Raw genomic sequence first — 17,384 nt, 5'->3', positions numbered from 1 at the left:
GCACTTGTCTCATGCATCCAACCTGGGCTGGTGATCTGTTTCACCCTTGATAATATACATGTTTCGATGCTGTTCCCTCGAAACATCCCACCCTCGCCTTCTCCCAGAGAGTCCAAAAGTCTGTTCTGTACATCTGTGTCTCTTTTTCTGTTTTGCGTATATGCAAAACCCTATATGAAAATTCTTTTTTATGACCATTTCTTTCTGTTATTTGTTAGTTTTATACCTCTTGATTTCCCTTTTCTCCTTGTTTCTAATAATGTCCATTTTTGAAAACTATAGTTTCTCTTAGATAATCTCTAGGAAAAGGGATTCTGTCCACTTAAGAATGTAGGAAATTAGAGAGGAGAGGAATGACTATAATGTGACAATGAAAAAAAAGGGAGTTCAGTTAAAAATTAAGTGGGGAATTTTTTGCTCTGTTCCCAATTTTCTTAAGGGATTTTCTCTGAAAATCTGTTTATTTTTCATAGAATGTTTACATACACGATTGCTTTTTTCACCAGGCTTCACCAGTCTGGGCATCACCCATATTTACTGACTACTTGCTGTCACAGGAACTTCTCCACACAACAAAGCAATTCCCATGTGGTTCTAGACACATGTCCTGTAAACTAACATGCAGACCCTTTGGGTTCTGTTTTCCTAGCTTCTTGCTGATGTACACTGCCTATGAAACTCTTTTCAGAAAAAATCAGCTGGGCTGGCCAAAAAATATAATATGAATGTCTGTCCCCTCCATGAGAGGCCGGGTTCCATGCCAAGGGTGCAAGTTCACAATGTCCCTAAAGATATTACTTAACCCTTCTATCCAGGAACCAGAGTGTTGCATAAATAATAAAGCAAAATTATGGGACAATAACGAGACAGGGCATATAGCTGCAAAATATTTACAGACATGTGAATAAAATCATTAACACAGAGGGGCTCTAACAAATTGGTAAAAAAAAAAAAATGCTCAGGGAAATTGGAAACAGATATGAGCACATTATTAAAAAGATACCCAAGTAACAATAAACATATGGGAAAATCATACCACTGTAGACACCAAAGAAATGCAAATTAAAATACCAATGAGATACCACTTTTTCACCTTTACAAACTGGAAGAATTTTTAAACAATAGCCAGAGATGGCCAGAAAACAACAAAATACTGGTTTTTATACATTGCTAATGGGAGTATGAGCTTCCCTGATAGCTCAGTTGGTAAAGAATCTGCCTGCAATGCAGGAGACCTGGGTTTGAACCTGGGTTGGGAAGATCCACTGGAGAAGGGAAAAGCTACCCACTCCAGTATTCTGGCCTGGAGAATTCCATGGACTGTATAATCCATGGGGTCACAAAGAGTCAGACATGACTGAGCGACTTCCACTTCACTTAAATAGGGCTTACCAGGTGGCACAGTGGTATAGAATTTTCCTGCCAATGCAGGAGACGCAAGAGACACAAGTTCAGTCCCTGCTTGGGGAAGATCCCCTGGAGAAGGAAATGGCAACCCAACCCACTGTTCTTGCCTGGAAAACACCATGGACAGAGGAGCCTGGTGGACTACAGTCCATGCAGTCGCAGAGTCAGACACAACTGAGCGACTAACATAACACAATGGGAGTACAGATTGACCTGAAAAGCACATATTTATTTCACACAACCATGTGATAGCAATTAGCTGAGTCCCTGATTGTATGGCAGCCAGGACTTTCCCAAGGCCCAGTCTGTGGCCAGAGCATTGCAGGAAAAAAAATAAAAAGTTTATTTCTATGCAGTCAGCCATGTTTATATTCTAAGTTCAACTCAGTTTGAATGTGTGGTCAAACATAAAGTCAACTGACTGCTGAAAAATCAGCAAATTAGATTTCAACTCAATCCCAGATCTACTCATGCTCACCAGAAGGCTACCAAATGGAGTCATGGAAACAGTCCTTCAGTCTGAACCTGGTCAAGAAGGCTGCAGAGGTGAGGCCCACAGAGCCCAGGAGACCAATCTGGATGACTCTAACACTGTCTCCAACTCTGAGGGTCATGATTACTAGAGATTTGTGGAGCAGGAACACCAGGCACACAACCCCTTCCTCCATTACTTTCCTCTTACAGAGAGTCCTCACCTGTCCCCAGAGTGGTACCTATCAAAATTGGTTGCAGTTATAGATTCCTCTGTGTCTTTAATGGGATGCATAATTATCTCCTGGCTACTAGCAGGTGATGGGAGTGGTGATCACAGAAAGTGCAAGGTTCTGCTTCTGATGAACACAATGGATGCTGTCCCCACATTAAAGTGTCACTGGTACTGAGTAAGTGGTATCTGATAGCCAGGCTCCAGTGACCTGCAAGGACCAGCTCCCAATCAGCTCTTCTAGTTCAGAGTTCAAGAAGCTTTGCAAGATCAGAGGTACTATCATTTTGGTTAAATTCAGGTGGTTCAAGGTTTGCACCAGACAGAAGAGTGGCTGCTCCAAGGCCATGCCAAGCAGGCTAGCCCTGCATAGGCTTGCTATATGTAGCAGTCACTGTTCCCTTAAAAAAGATAGCCACTTCATATGTTATGGGTAAAAAAAGTCTATTTTAACAATTAGCCCTTACACAACTGTCCCAAGAACTGGGGAAGTAAAGACCTGGAAGGGGCATTGGAGGATCAGAATAAAATCATTATTCATTCATCATGAATCACTGGGCAAAGGTAGAGAAGTCAGAGCTTACAGGAAGATCTGAGAAGCCCCAGATCCAGTCATTTAACAGGCCATAACAGGAATGCTTAAAAAGCTCCTTGGGAACATGTTGCCTTTGACAGTCCACAGTCAAGTCAATTTAACTTATTCTCAATTTAATCTAATTCAATCATTTAATCATTAATTCAATTTAATTTAATCATTTCTTAAAAGGTCTTATTTCCAAACATGGTTATATTCTGAGATACTGATTGGCTAGGACTTCAACATATGAAATTGGAGCAGTAGGGAGCAGACATAATTCAGTCCAAAATACAGAGTAAGACAGTAATTCTTTTTTTTTTTTTTTTTTATTGGTTGGAGGCTAATTACTTCACAACATTTCAGTGGGTTTTGTCATACATTGATATGAATCAGCCATAGATTTACACGTATTCCCCATCCCAGTCCCCCCTCCCACCTCCCTCTCCACCCGATTCCTCTGGGTCTTCCCAGTGCACCAGGCCCGAGCACTTGTCTCATGCATCCCACCTGGGCTGGTGATCTGTTTCACCATAGATAGTATACATGCTGTTCTTCTGAAATATCCCACCCTCACATTCTCCCACAGAGTTCAAAAGTCTGTTCTGTATTTCTGTGTCTCTTTTTCTGTTTTGCATATAGGGTTGTCGTTACCATCTTTCTAAATTCCATATATATGTGTTAGTATGCTGTAATGTTCTTTATCTTTCTGGCTTACTTCACTCTGTATAAGGGGCTCCAGTTTCATCCATCTCATTAGGACTGATTCAAATGAATTCTTTTTAACGGCTGAGTAATATTCCATGGTGTATATGTACCACAGCTTCCTTATCCATTCATCTGCTGATGGGCATCTAGGTTGCTTCCATGTCCTGGCTATTATAAACAGTGCTGCGATGAACATTGGGGTGCACGTGTCTCTTTCAGATCTGGTTTCCTCAGTGTGTATGCCCAGAAGTGGGATTGCTGGGTCATATGGCAGTTCTTTGTTGGTGGGAATGCAAACTAGTACAGCCGCTATGGAAAACAGTGTGGAGATTTCTTAAGACAGTAATTCTTGAAAAAAAGGAGATATGCAGAAGAGATTTTTGGCCAAGAGTACCGCAGGTAAGTGGCCACAAGTAAGTGGAAACCAAGCAGAGAGCAGCAATCCCTACACTGGGTGAAACAAAGATAAGAACTGTGCGCTGTTGAGACTGAGGAATTTGTGAAACACAAGCTTGAGAGAAGAAGAAACTTTACAGAAAAGGAACTCCAGAAATTTACATAGAGGCCTCCTTCAGCCATTAGCCAGTCACTGACATGCATACACACAGGGTGAAATGAGACATGGAAGAAACAGCTACTTGGGTCTGTGAAGTGAATGAAAATTCAGGTGCTTGTACCATGCAGGGAGACACTGAAGTTGTCATCCAAAGTGGAGATAACTCACCATATACTCCAGGCTCCCAAAATAACTCTATCTTAGAAGTAGAGCTATTCAGTCCTTAAAGGAAGAGTTACTCCTGATTTACTGTGAGAGCCAAAAGCAAAGCCTCAATAGGATCAAACTGATATGACAATAAGTTAGCGCTTTGTCAGACAACATTCAACATTTTTTGAAGGGAAACAACATAATATAGACTATCAACCCTGTAGCATCTTGTAAGTTGAAATAATGTCCTACAAAATATCAAATTTTACTAGACATATAAAGAAGCAGGAGAAAGTGACTCATAATGAGAGAAAAAACAGTCAACAGAAACATACACAGAGATGATGTGGATATTGAAATTAACAGAAAGACTTTAAAACAGTTTGTCTAATAAACACACTAAAGAATTGTCAAAGGAAAATATGGACATAGTAAGTGGATAGATGGAGGATCACAACAGAGAATGGAAATAAATAAACATGAAGAAAGAATAGTCTTTGATGGGAGGAGGTCAAGATGGCAAAGTAAGAGGGTAAGGAGTTCACATATCTCCATGAACACATCAAAAATACATCTATATATGGAGTATTTCTTTCTGAGAATGAACTGGAAACTGGCAGAAGGACTCCTGTACAACGAGGTCTTTAAGCAAGATACACATGTAACTGGTGCAAAAAGAAGAAAAACAGTTGGGTCAGGACCTGTGCTTCTGAGAGGAGACTTGGGAAAGGGGAGATTGCAGATACCCACCCTGGGGAGTGAGCAGGTCAAGACACAGACTGGATGTCCCAGTCCTGGGGTTCTACATGGAGAAGACAAGCTCTCTTGGTTGGTTGGGGATTTGCTGGGTCAGGCAGAAAGACTGGGGAAACCTGGACTTTGCTCTTGAGGAGTGCTTGCCCACAGGCTTGCCCCTGAGACAGGGCAGAGAGAAGTCTGCTTAAGTAAGTGTCTGCTGGGTTTCCCAAGCCAGCTTCACAATGCCCCATTTGGAGCCAAGGGAAACCTGGCCCCACTCACCCCATGCCACAAGCAGCAATGGATCTGGGGTGGCCAGGACTGGGAAGAGGACTAGACCTTGAGATGCAAAGACGACCCAGTCCTGCAGCTGAGCCTTATGGGATGATGGTGGCCCTTGGAGCTCACTCAAGCAGCACCTTAGAAGCAGCCCAGGTGCTGCCTGATTTTCTAATAGAGACCAAATGGGGATTTGAACCCAGATCAGGATTCAGTGTGGCAACAACACTAAACAGTTGACACAGCACTGCCTGTCACATCAGACAAACTTCCTTACTTGTTTATCTGTTTAAGGAGGTGCAGTTCCCTCTTGAACAGTAAATCTCTGCTTGAAATCCAAGAATGTCACATTCATGAGGCCTACTCTCTTTAAGGGAGGAGGGAAATTGCCACCACACAGGGATTGTCTCCTCCCACTAGCTAGAGAAATGTGTGGCCTGGGCAGGGGTCCTCCACTGTGGATGCAGGCTTCCAGGCTTCTGTTCCTCCCACAGGATATCTGGGTGTCACACCAGATATTAAGGGCTGGCCCTTAATATTGCTCACTCTTTGCTGTCAGAAGACATACCACTGACTGAGCCCCTTCTGTGTACCATAACCTGTGCTAAGCATCTTACAGGTACCTTCTTAACACTCACAGCCTGCTTTCTCTGCTAAATAGGATGAAAACGAAGCTCAGAGAGGGGGAGTGATTTGCACAAGGCCGTATGGCTAGGAAATAGTGGAGTCAGCATTCAGCCACCAGTCTGTACGGTTGTCTAGTCTTTTGTTTTCTGTGTTGCAAAAGAGAGGCATTGTATTTTCTGGGGCTTCAGAACCATATCCAGAGAATTGAACAAATTGTCAAGAGACAAAATACATCAAGATCTACAACCGTATCTTGAATACTATAAATAATACTGCTATAAAAAATTGGTTTCACGTATCTTTCAGAATTAGTATTTTTATCTTCTTCACATATAGTCTGAGGTCAGAGAGTGTAGTATCTCCAGTTTTGGTCTTTTTCTCAATATTCCTTTAACAATTCAGAGACTTTTGTGATTCCATATAAAATTTTTTATTCTTTATTTCAATTAATTTTTTTTTTAAATTTTTGAGTATATTACACAATATCTACTGTATGTTCCATGGGCAGGGCTATCCCATATCAGGTGTTTACCAGGTCCATGGCCTTCTAATCTCTGAAACCATACAATGTTCAAATTCGGACACATTTTAAGAGTGAAAGGGGGGGTTTTAACTAATTACAGGAATTAATTGATCTATAATAGGCACAAACCGTAACCATCCCATGAAAACTAGGGTATGAGATCACCCTATCCAATCCCATCCTTGGCTAGCCTACTCTCTCCCCATAGTTGGGGCCAAGCATTATGGTTGAGGCTTGTTAGCCCTAAACTTCATCTTACCTGGATAAATGTGCTATTTCTCTTTGGACCTAAGCATTCTGGCCCTTTACTCTGAGATAACACCCAGGCATGCTCAGCTGCTGGTTTGTCCAACCTCATGTTCCAGTTATATGGATGCTAACAGGACTTTTTTGGTCTTTGCCTTGGGGACCTATCCTTTAAGATGACATGCTCTTTCCAGAATCCCTCCCATACCAGGACCCATCCAGTTCTGTGCTCAGTTCCCATGCAGTGGCTCAGGCCATTCTCCGGCAGTCAGATACCATTTTACCACTAAATGTCACTTGACCTGGATTCACCACTGACCTCTACCAAACTAAAAGTATTCCGCATGGCCTTAAGTCCCCCAGTACCCAAGCTGTACTTCACCTTGCCCTGAATTTCACCTTCATCACCACACCCTTCAGAATTTGAATTCTACCTTGAAGGACTAGATTGTCTCTCACAGTTGGTCATTGCCTCCCACCTACAAAACAGGCTCCTTTCCACTGAAACTACATTCAGCCACCAGTCTGCCTGGCTGTGTGGTCTTTTGCTTTCTGTGTTGTACAAGAAAGAGTGGCATCATGTGTAAAATAGATAACTGCAGCAGTTAACAAACCCAATCTAGTCTTTCTCCCCTAGAATTCCATTAGGACCCAAGAGGGTACTTTGTTGGGGATCATCCTTCCAGTGGATCCAAGGAAGACTGTGCCTCTGTCCTGGCCTCTGACCACCTGGTTCCTACACCCAGCCTTGTAGACACTCTATAATCTGACTGTCCATACCCTGTAAATTCAATATTGCAACAGAGATGCTACAGTAGAATGACTTGGAATCTAGAAGATCCAAGTTCAAATTCCTACTACACAATTTATTTGCTATGTGGCATGAATAAGTCATTTAATTCTCTTAAACTCTCTACGTCTGCTGACAAATCAAGTGACTTACCTACCTTGTCCTGAGGATTAATTACATTATGTATAGCACCCAGTGTAGCATCTTATAAGAGTAAGTGTTCACATAAAAAGCTGCTCAACATCCCTAATAATTAGAGAAAGGCAAATCAAAACTACAGTAGGGTACTACCTCACACCAGTCAGAATGTCCACCGTCAAAAAATCTACAAGCAATAAATGCTGGATAGGATGTAGAGAAAGGGAGCCCTCCTACACCGTTGTTGGGAATATAAACTGATACAGCCATTATAGAAAACAGTATGGAAATTCCTTAGAATACTAGGAATAAATCTATCACATGACTCAGCAATCCCACTACTGGGCATATACCCTGAGACGGCCACAATTCTAAAAGATACATGTACCCTGATGCTCATTGCAGCACTATACAATAGCCAGGACATGGAAGCAATCTAGATATCCATCTACAAATGAATGGGTAAAGAAGCTGTGGTACATATATACAATGGAATATTACTTGGCCATAAAAAAGAATGAATTTGAGTCAGTTCTAGTGAGGTAGATGAAACTAGAGCCTGTTATATAGAGTGAAATAAGTCAGAAGCAGAAAAATAAATATTGCATATTAACACATACATATGGATTCTAGAAAAATGGTATTGTTGAACCTATATGCAAGTAAGGAATGGAGACACAGATGTAGAGAATGGACTTTTGGACACAGTGGGGGAAGGAGAGAGTGGGACAAATGGAAAAAGTAGCATCAATATATTTAAACTAGATAACTGGTGAGAAGTTGCTCATCAGTTATCTATCTATAGCACAAGAAGCCCAGCCTAGCAATTTGTGATGACCAAGGGGTGGGATATAGGGAGGGGAAGGAGGTTCAATATGCATAATTATGGCTAATGTACATTGTTGTATGGCAAAAACCAATACAACATTACAAAGCAATTTTCCTACAATTAAAAAATTTTAAGAGTAAGTGTTCAATAATATGTGGTTGTTACTATAGTAATAGATTTAGTAGCATTTATACTATAATTAGGTACATGGTCTTTCAAAATAGTGTTGTTTAGTCGCTAACGCATGTCAGACCCTTCGTAACCACACGGACTATAGCCCACCAGGCTCCTCTGTTCATGGGATTCCCCAGGCAAATATACTGAAGTGGGTTTCCATTTCCTTCTCCATGGGATCTTCTTGAACCAGGGATCAGATCCATATCTCCTGCATTGACAGGTGGATTCTTTACCACTGAGCCAGCAGGGAAGCTCCTGGATAGTTATGAGGGCACTAATAGGTATTAGCAGCATTTATATTATCTATATCTAAGCCTCAGTTTTATCTCTGCTCCATAAGTAGCCTTGGATAAGATTAATAAGCACATAAAAGGCACATAAAAGTGCTTTGGACAGAAACAAACACACCGTATTAGTATTGTCACTGTGTCACACAGTGATGTGGCCACTCAGCCATAAGACTCCTCCCTCCACTGAGTCTCTGTGGGAAGGAATTTCAGTCCCAACATAGGGACTTGTTCAATTTACGATGTATTTGACTCAGGAACTGCTAAAGAACCTACAGTGCAGTGGTGGTTCAAGAAGTTTTGCAAAGGAGACAAGAGCCTTGAAGATGGCCAGCCATCAGAAGTTGACAACCACCAACTGAGAGAATCATGCAAGCTGATCCTCTTACAACTACCTGAGAAGTTGCCAAAGAACTCAGCATCAACCATTCTATGGTTGTTCAGCCTTTGAAGCAAATTGGAAAGGTGAAAAAGCTCGACAAGTGGGTGCCTCATCAGGGGTCCACAAATCAAAAATACCATTGTTTTGAAGAGTCATCTTCTTTATTCTATGCAACAACAGAGAACCATTTCTCCATTGGATTGTGATGTGCAATGAAAAGCAGATTTTATATGATAAACGGTGACAACCAACTCAGAGGCTGGGCTGAGAAGAAGCTCCAAAGCACTTTCCAAAGCCACAATTGCACCCAAAAAAGGTCATAGTCACTGTTTGGTGGTCTCCTATTGGTCTGTTTCACTACAGCTTTCTGAATCTCAGCAAAATCACTATATCTGAGAAGTATGCTCAGCAAATCAATGAGATGCACTGAAAACTACACCACCAGCAGCTAGCACTGGTCAACAAAAAGGGCCCGATTCTTCTCTACAACAATGCCCAACAGCACATAGAACAACCAATGCTTCAAAAGTTGAACAAATTGGGCTATGAAGTTTTGCCTCATCTGCCATACTCACCTGACTTCTTGCCAAACGACTACCACTTCTTCAAGCATTTCGATAACTTTTTGCAGGGAGACTGCTTCCACAACCAGCAGGAGAGAGAAAATGCTTTCCAAGAGTTTGTTGAATCCTGAGGCATGGATTTTTATGCTACAGGAATAAGCAAACTTATTTCTCATTGGCAGAAATATGTTGATTGTAATGGTTCATATTTTGATTAATAAAGATATGTTTGAGCTTAGTTATAATGATTTAAAAATCACAGTCCAAAATTGCAATTACTTTTGTACCAGCATCCAGAGCTATGAGAAAATAAATTTGTCTTGTTTAAATCACCCAGTCTATAGTATTTTGTTATGGCAACCCCGGTAAACTAATATATACTGTCTGTTGTCCAATGCCTGAAAAGCATTGCTTCATAAATTTTCTTCTGTTTTATAGTTTGTTTTTTTTAAATAATGGGAAGGTATTTCTAATACATGTTACTCAATCATGTCCAGAAACAAAAGTCCCTCCCCATATTTGAAATTTGAAAACTACTTCCAATAATTCCTAATAAAAGAGGAAACTATAATGAAAAATATAGGATAAAGATGTTTTGCCATAAGGGCGACTGGATTGTGGTATTGTCAACTTGGGTCACACTTCCTCCCACAATTGTATAAGGTTCAGTTCCTAAAATACGTACATTATTCCTAAAATAATCCTTAACTGGTAAAGGTGGGTCCTGTTTTCCAGAATCCTCTTCTTTGTATGTTTTAGGATTTGGCCTGAAGAAGTGAAGTAGCAGTTCTTAATGTTGGAGTGAAAGTCTTCATGATCAGATAAAGTGATGGATAGACGCTGAAGATCATTGGGTCTTAGTTTGTCCTTGTTTTCCTTGGTAAGCTTATTTTACCAAATGCTGGCCCTGGGACCAACAGGAACCCCAGGGCCACAACTGATTGCTTGGCTATGGACACTCAAAGGCAATAATAGGTTTCCAGAAGCCTCTTTAAGACCTCTGTTAGTAATCTATTAAGTGACTCGATCTGGAGCTTCTCAAATCTTCTTACAAGCTCTGACTTGTCTAACATTACCAGCGGTTCAAGATGATTTTACTCTGATCCTCCAATGACACTTCCCCAGTTCTTGGCACAGTTGTGTAAGGTCTAATTCCTAACATAAGCTCTTTATCCATAGCATGTTCAGAAGTTAGCTTTCTTGAGTGAACTCTGACTGCTACATATAGGAAACTTGCGCAGGACTAGTCTGCCTGACATGGCCTTGTACTAGCCACCTCTTCTGCCTGTCGGAAACCACAAACCAGGTGAATTTAACCAAAATGGTAGTACCTCTAATCTTGTAAATCTCCTTGAACTGTGGAATAGAGGAGCTAACTGGGGGTTGAGCCCTGCAGGTTATTGGAGCCTGGCCGTGAGATACTACTTACTCAATGCAAGTGGCACTTTAATATGGAAAGAGCATCCTTTGTGTTCATCAGAAGCAGAACCTAGCACTTCTGTAAGCACCACTCCCATCAACTGCTAGCAGCCATAAGATCCATTAAGATACAGGAGAATCTATAACTACAGCCAATTTCTTTTTTTCTTTTTTTTTGCCACATGGCGTGGTCTGTGGGATCTTAGTTCCCCAACTAGGAATTGAACCCATGACTCCTATAGTGGAAGGGCAGATTCTTGACCACCAGGGAATTCCCTTGTCAAACTGCAGCCAATTCTGATAGATACTGCTCTGGGAACAGTTCTGTAAGAGGAAAACATTGGAGGAAGGGGTGATGTGCCTGGCACTCCTGTTTTGCAAATCTAGTAATCTAGTAAACTCCAATGCTCTGGCCACCTGATGCGAAGAACTGACTCATTGGAAAAGGCCCTGATGCTAGGAAAGATTGAAGGCAGGAGGAGAAGGGGACAACAGAGGATGAGATGGTTGAATGGCATCACTGACTCGATGAACATGAGTCTGAGCAAGCTCCGGGAGTTGGTAAAGGACAGGGAAGCCTGGCGTGCTGCAGTCCATGGGGTCACAAAGTCAGACACAACTGAGCAACTGAACTGAACTGAACTGAGTAATCAGGACCCTCAGAGCTGGAGACAGTGTCAGAGGTCATCTAGGTAGGTCACCTCGGACCTGTGGGCCTCACTTCCGCAGCCTTCTAGACCAGGCTCAGAGTGAACGACTGCTTCCAATACTCCATTTGGTAGCCTGTTGCTGAGCATGAGTACACCTGGGATTGAGAAGAAATCTGCTTTGCTGACTTTTCAGCTTTCAGTTAACTTACTTTCTGTTCGACCACACATTCTGCTGCTGCTGCTGCTGCTAAGTTGCTTCAGTCGTGTCCGATTTTGTGCAACCCCAGAGACGGCAGCCACCAGGCTCCCCCGTCCCTGGGATTCTCCAGGCAAGAACACTGGAGAAGGGCATTGCCTTCTCCACCACACATTCAAACTGACCTAAAACCTAAACTATTAATGTAGCTGACTACATATAAATAAACCTTTTATTTTCTACAAAGCTCTGGCCACGGACTGAGTTTTAGGAAAGTTCCTGGCTGCCATACAATTAGGACTTAGACTAATTACTATTACTTGGTTGTGCAAAATATGAATATGCTTTCTAGGTCAATCTGTACTCCCATGAGTAGTGTATGGAAATTCATGTTTTATTGTATTCTATCCACTTCTGTATTCTGGCCTGGAGAATTCCATGGACTGTATAGTCCATGGGGTCACAAAGAGTTGGACACGACTGAGCAACTTTCACTTTATTTTCACTTTCAGCCACCTCTGACTCTGTTTAAGCACTCTGACAGTTTCAAAAGGTGAAAACATAGTATCTCATTGATATTTGAATTTTCATTTCTTAGATACCTACTGTGCTTGATTTTCCCATGTGTCTATTGATTATTTGGATTTTGTTTTTTGGATTTTGTATTATGGATTTTGTTCACACCTGTTGCTAGTTTTTCTGAGTGTTTGTATTTTTTACTTTTTCTTTTTTTTTTTTGTATTTTTTCTTATCACTTTTCAAGAGTACTTTATGTGTTAATGCTTTTATTCACGTATATAAATATGTTGCAATTATATGTCCTGTATTGTTGTTTGTCTTTAATTTTGTTTCACTACTTATGCAACACTCTGATTTCTGGGTGGTGGGGTTGGTAATACCTGTGGGGATATTGTGAACCTGCACTCTTGGCACGGGCCATGGCCTCTCCGGAAGCAAACAGACACTCATGTAATATTTTTTGGCCAGCATAGTTATTTTTTTTTTTCTGAAGGTTTTCATAGGCAGTGTACATCAACACAGGGCTCAGAAAGAAGAATTCAAAGGGGCTACAAGTTAGTTTATGGGACATGCCTCTAGAACCTCATGGGAATTGCTTTGTTGTGTGCTGAAGTTCCTGTGGCAGCCAGCAGGCAGTGAATATGAGTGATGCCCAGTAACATGATCTTTGTAGGCTGGTGAAGCGTGGGAAAAAACAATTCATGTTTGTGAAGAATCTCTGAGAAACAGTTCCAGGAAAGTCATTTCAAACAAGAAGGAACAAAGCAAAAAAGTCCCCACTGAAATTGTAACCTCTCTCAGAACTCCTGACATTTTGTATCCGGGGGTCACATTATAGTTCACCCTCATATCTCTAGTTTCCCTCATCCTTAGAGTCCCTTTTCTTGGGACTACCCAAGAAAGGCTATAGTTTTCGAAAATGTATGCTATTAGAAACAAGGAAAAAAAGGAAATCTAGAGAACAGAAAAACATGGTCATAAAAGAGAATTTTTCCCCTTCTAAGAGAACTTCAGTTGACCCCAGATGCTCTAACTGACTGAGTTTTTAGATGGGTTATATAGGTTCATTTCCTCCTTCTCAAGTTTCTTCTGCACCTTAAAAATCTCCACTTGACAGTTTCTGAGTTTGTCCTTCTTCCACTCTCTGCCTACAACACTCTTTTTATTCCCATTCTCTCTGGGCATCCAGTCACTTCCAAAGACCAGAAGATCACTGCTGTTTAAAGATTGATAATTCAACCCATTGAATTCAATTATCAACTTGAATTGATAATTCAAGTCAAAAGTCTTGAAAATTAAAACTAACATTTGCAGGCTCTGTACTAAGTACCTTTATTGTATCAATATTGTCTCATTTAATTATTACAACTTCCCTATGAAGAAGAGATACAAACCTTAAAGTAGCCGAAAGAGCTGTAAGAATTCACTTGCCTAGTGATTGGTAAAGCCAACTCTCTCATCCTGGTCTGCCTGGCACTACAGTCAAGGCTCTTGAGCACTGTGTTGGATCTTCCTGATCATCTTTGTCTCAAACCACACCACCACAGATAATGCTGATGGCCAAGCACCCTGTTCTTTCCCACTGGGCCAGAGCGAAGCATGAGCTTTATGGAGACCATCACTTCAGGACTCATGGAAGAGTCTTTGGTGTGAGTGCGAGTCCTGAATTGTATGTCTCTGCATATCTTTATCTTTAAAACATTACTCTGGGGCCATGCCCCTTCCCATCAGTTTGAGGAAAGCATTTTTCACATCCTTGTTCCTCAGGCTGTAGATGACAGGGTTGAGGAAGGCTGTGGCAATGTTGTAGAAAAGGGCCATTTTCTTGCCACTGTTTGATGAAGAGTTGGAGCCAGGGCTCATATATGTGATACTGCATGGAATAGCGAACATGGAAACCACGGTGATGTGGGAGGCACAGGTAGAGAAGGCCTTGATCCGTCCTTGAGCTGAGCGGATCTTCATGATGGTGAAAAAGATGTTGACATAGACAATGACAATCAAGGAGAGTGGGACCACAATGACATTGAAGCCTGTGATGATGTTCACCAAGTCATTGAGGGATGTGTCTGCACAGGCCAGCTTCAAGACCGCAGGGACCTCACAAAAGTAATGGTCAATTTCATTAGGGCCACAGTAGGGAAGTCTCATAGCAAAGAAGGTATAGGACAGACCTCCCACTACACCATAGGCTGCACAGATGCCCACCATGAGAAGGCACACCCAGCGGCTCATGATGACCTTATACCGGAGAGGGTGGCAGATGGCCACGTACCTGTCCACAGACATGATGGAGAAAAGCCAGGACTCAGTGATCCCAAAGAGGAGGAAGATGTATATCTGGGCCACACATCTAGCAAAAGAGATGGCTCTCTTCTTGCTGAGAATGTGCACGAGCATCTGGGGCACCATCGTGGTGGTGTAGCACATGTCCAACAGGGAGAGGACACTGATGAAGAAGTACATGGGCGTGTGGAGGCGTGTGTCCTGGTGGATGAGGGTGATGAGGAGGCTGTTGCTGACAAGGATGAGCAGGTAAAAGATCAGAAAGAAGGTGAAGAGCAGAGGATTGGTCCTGGGGTTCGAGGCAAAGCCCAACAGGATGAATTCTGTCACAGCGGACTGGTTGAGCTCCTGCATTGTGATCCGCCTGTTTAAAGATTTTGAGGGATATGTAGTTTATTGGGTTTTTATGCCAAGGGCTTCTCACCCTTGTTTCATTCAGGTTTCCTAACAGGAAGTTTGGATTAGCAGATGGGGGCCCTACTGTTCATGGAATTTGGTTCAGGATTAAGTTGAGGATCATCGTGAAGAAATGGTGAAGACCACGTCAGGGAAGTGGCATATTCTATGCTCCTTTCTGTTACTCCCTTTCCTGAGACAGTCATGCTTTTTTCTCTGTTGTTCACATCATTTCTGTTTCTCTTGGGACAAGAGAGGTTGCTCAGACTCACTTTAAGGATCAGAGTTAAGACTATTACATTCATTATTTGGGTTGAGGCTTTTATCACTGTTAGGATGGGCATTAAGGTTTTAAGTGGTGATTAAAGTCAAGGCTATTGTAAAGTTTAGCAATAGAATTTAAGATTTAGTTTTTCTGGTGAATGAAACTTACTGGTGTTCATTAATTATGTCATTGATTCAATATGTTTTTGCCAAATGTTCACTGTTATAAATCAGAGGAACAAAGAAGAGTTAAAAACAGTACGAGTGGGAAAGTTTTCACACAGAGACTGCAATAGATTCTAAATACTTTAAAGAGTTCAAGGCAAATGATGAAACTATAAAACAACCTAGGAGAATATATACATGGGTGAATATTTATTTTATGATGGGACAGAGAAAGGCCTTGAAGCCTCACCTGACTGTTCAAGGCTCTTCAGCCTCATGGTGTTGACTCTTTTCTCTCTCATAACCAAACAAAGCAACAGAACTCCTCATCTGAGCTGCTCTATATGTCCCCAGTATTGTGGAAGATTTCTTGTGCATTCCTGGTCATTTTGCTCTAAAATCCTTGTTCTCAGTGAATTCTTGACTCCCTTCACTGCCTTTCTTGTGTGGTCATCCCTATGCTCTTTCTTCTTCATGCCTCCAAACCTCACCAACACAAGGATGCTATTTGTAAGACTTGCCCTGAAGGTATGGGTAAGAGGAAGATGACTTACTATTTTTAAACTGAATACTATTTTTAAAATGAATATTAATGTTGTAAAGTCCCTAAGTTATCTGTGCAACCATTTTTAAAATGAACAGAAAACTATTTTTAAAATGAATATTAATGTTGTAAAGTCCCTAAGTTATCTGTGCAACCGTTTTTCCTCTCTAGTTCCCAGCCAGCTGGCAAGTGACTGGAGACTGTTCTTCCTAGAACCTCCTCCCATCTCTCCTGGTCTCCCTATTCTAAGATTCTCCTTACTCTCATTACCTGGGCAACCAGCCACAAACCCAATGCCTCTAACTCAGTGCTTCAAACTTCACTGTGCATCTGAGTCACTTGGACGGTTTGTCAGATGCTATTGTGCCTCACACAGAGTTTTGATTTGGAAGGTTCATTTTGCCTATGGAAAAATGAGAGATGTGAAAAGAGATTTTCATCAAGGAGGTTTATTGCAGTATTATTTCTAATGGGGAAAACTGCACACAACTTAAATATCCTATAACAGGGAACTGGTTACATAAATTATGGTCTACTGATATAATTGAATACCTTATAACATTTAAAATAGTACTTTGGAGACTATTTCACATTATGGGGAAATTCTTCAACAGATTGTTAAGTTAAAAAGCAGAATAGGAAACTATATATGACCCAGTTCAAATATCATAATGATTTATAAAATTGGACTAAAATTGAAAAGAAATATATGAAATAGGTTAACAGTGGTCATTTCTGGTGATTAGATTCATAGGTGATATTTATTTCTTAAAGTTCTTTGAACTTCCCAAACTTGTTACAAGAAACACAAGCCATTTTTATAATAAGGAATAAAGTTCAAGTGAACTTTTTTTTTTGGTTATGGACCATTTTTAAAGTTTTTATTGAATTTCTCACAATTTTCCTCCTGTTATTGTGTCCTGGTTTTATGGCTGTGAGGTGCGTGGGATCTTAGGTCCCAGACCAGGGGTGGAACCAGCATTCCTTGCATTGGGAGGCAAAGTCTTAACCACTGGATTGCCAGAGAAGTCCCCGAGTGATACTTCGAGGATGGAATATATAGGAATTTGGCTTTTCAATTCAGATTAGTTACATAAAAGGGTGAATATGAGAGAGGAAGATTAGAAATGGAGAAAGGCATGCTGGACCTAGCAAGGTTTAAAGGAGAATGGAAGGGACAGCTTCTCTTGTTGTCTGAGCTCATCTCCTCCACTGAGCTACACTTGGGAATCAACTTACACTGTTTCATACAAGTACATTCTCTTGTC

The 17,384-nt window shown here is 41.3% G+C and overlaps 1 protein-coding gene across 1 annotated transcript; it reads right to left on the bottom strand.

The window, feature by feature from the left end:
* Positions 1-14,162: 14,162 nt before the first annotated feature.
* LOC133040346 (olfactory receptor 2D2-like) lies at positions 14,163-15,101 on the bottom strand. The gene has a single exon (XM_061120065.1). It carries the CDS (start codon positions 15,099-15,101, stop codon positions 14,163-14,165), a length of 939 nt encoding a protein of 312 aa, XP_060976048.1.
* Between the last annotated feature and the right edge of the window lie 2,283 nt (positions 15,102-17,384).

This window comes from Dama dama, chromosome 20, assembly GCF_033118175.1.
Source record: "Dama dama isolate Ldn47 chromosome 20, ASM3311817v1, whole genome shotgun sequence".
In the NCBI taxonomy this organism is placed as follows: Eukaryota; Metazoa; Chordata; class Mammalia; order Artiodactyla; family Cervidae; genus Dama; species Dama dama.
Note: the sequence above shows the minus strand (reverse complement) of the source record. Positions and strands in the feature narration are given on the sequence as shown.

Excerpts from the sequence above, each read along its gene's own strand:
- LOC133040346 (XM_061120065.1), bottom strand. The coding sequence starts at position 15,101 with ATGCAGGAGCTCAACCAGTCCGCTGTGACAGAATTCATCCTGTTGGGC.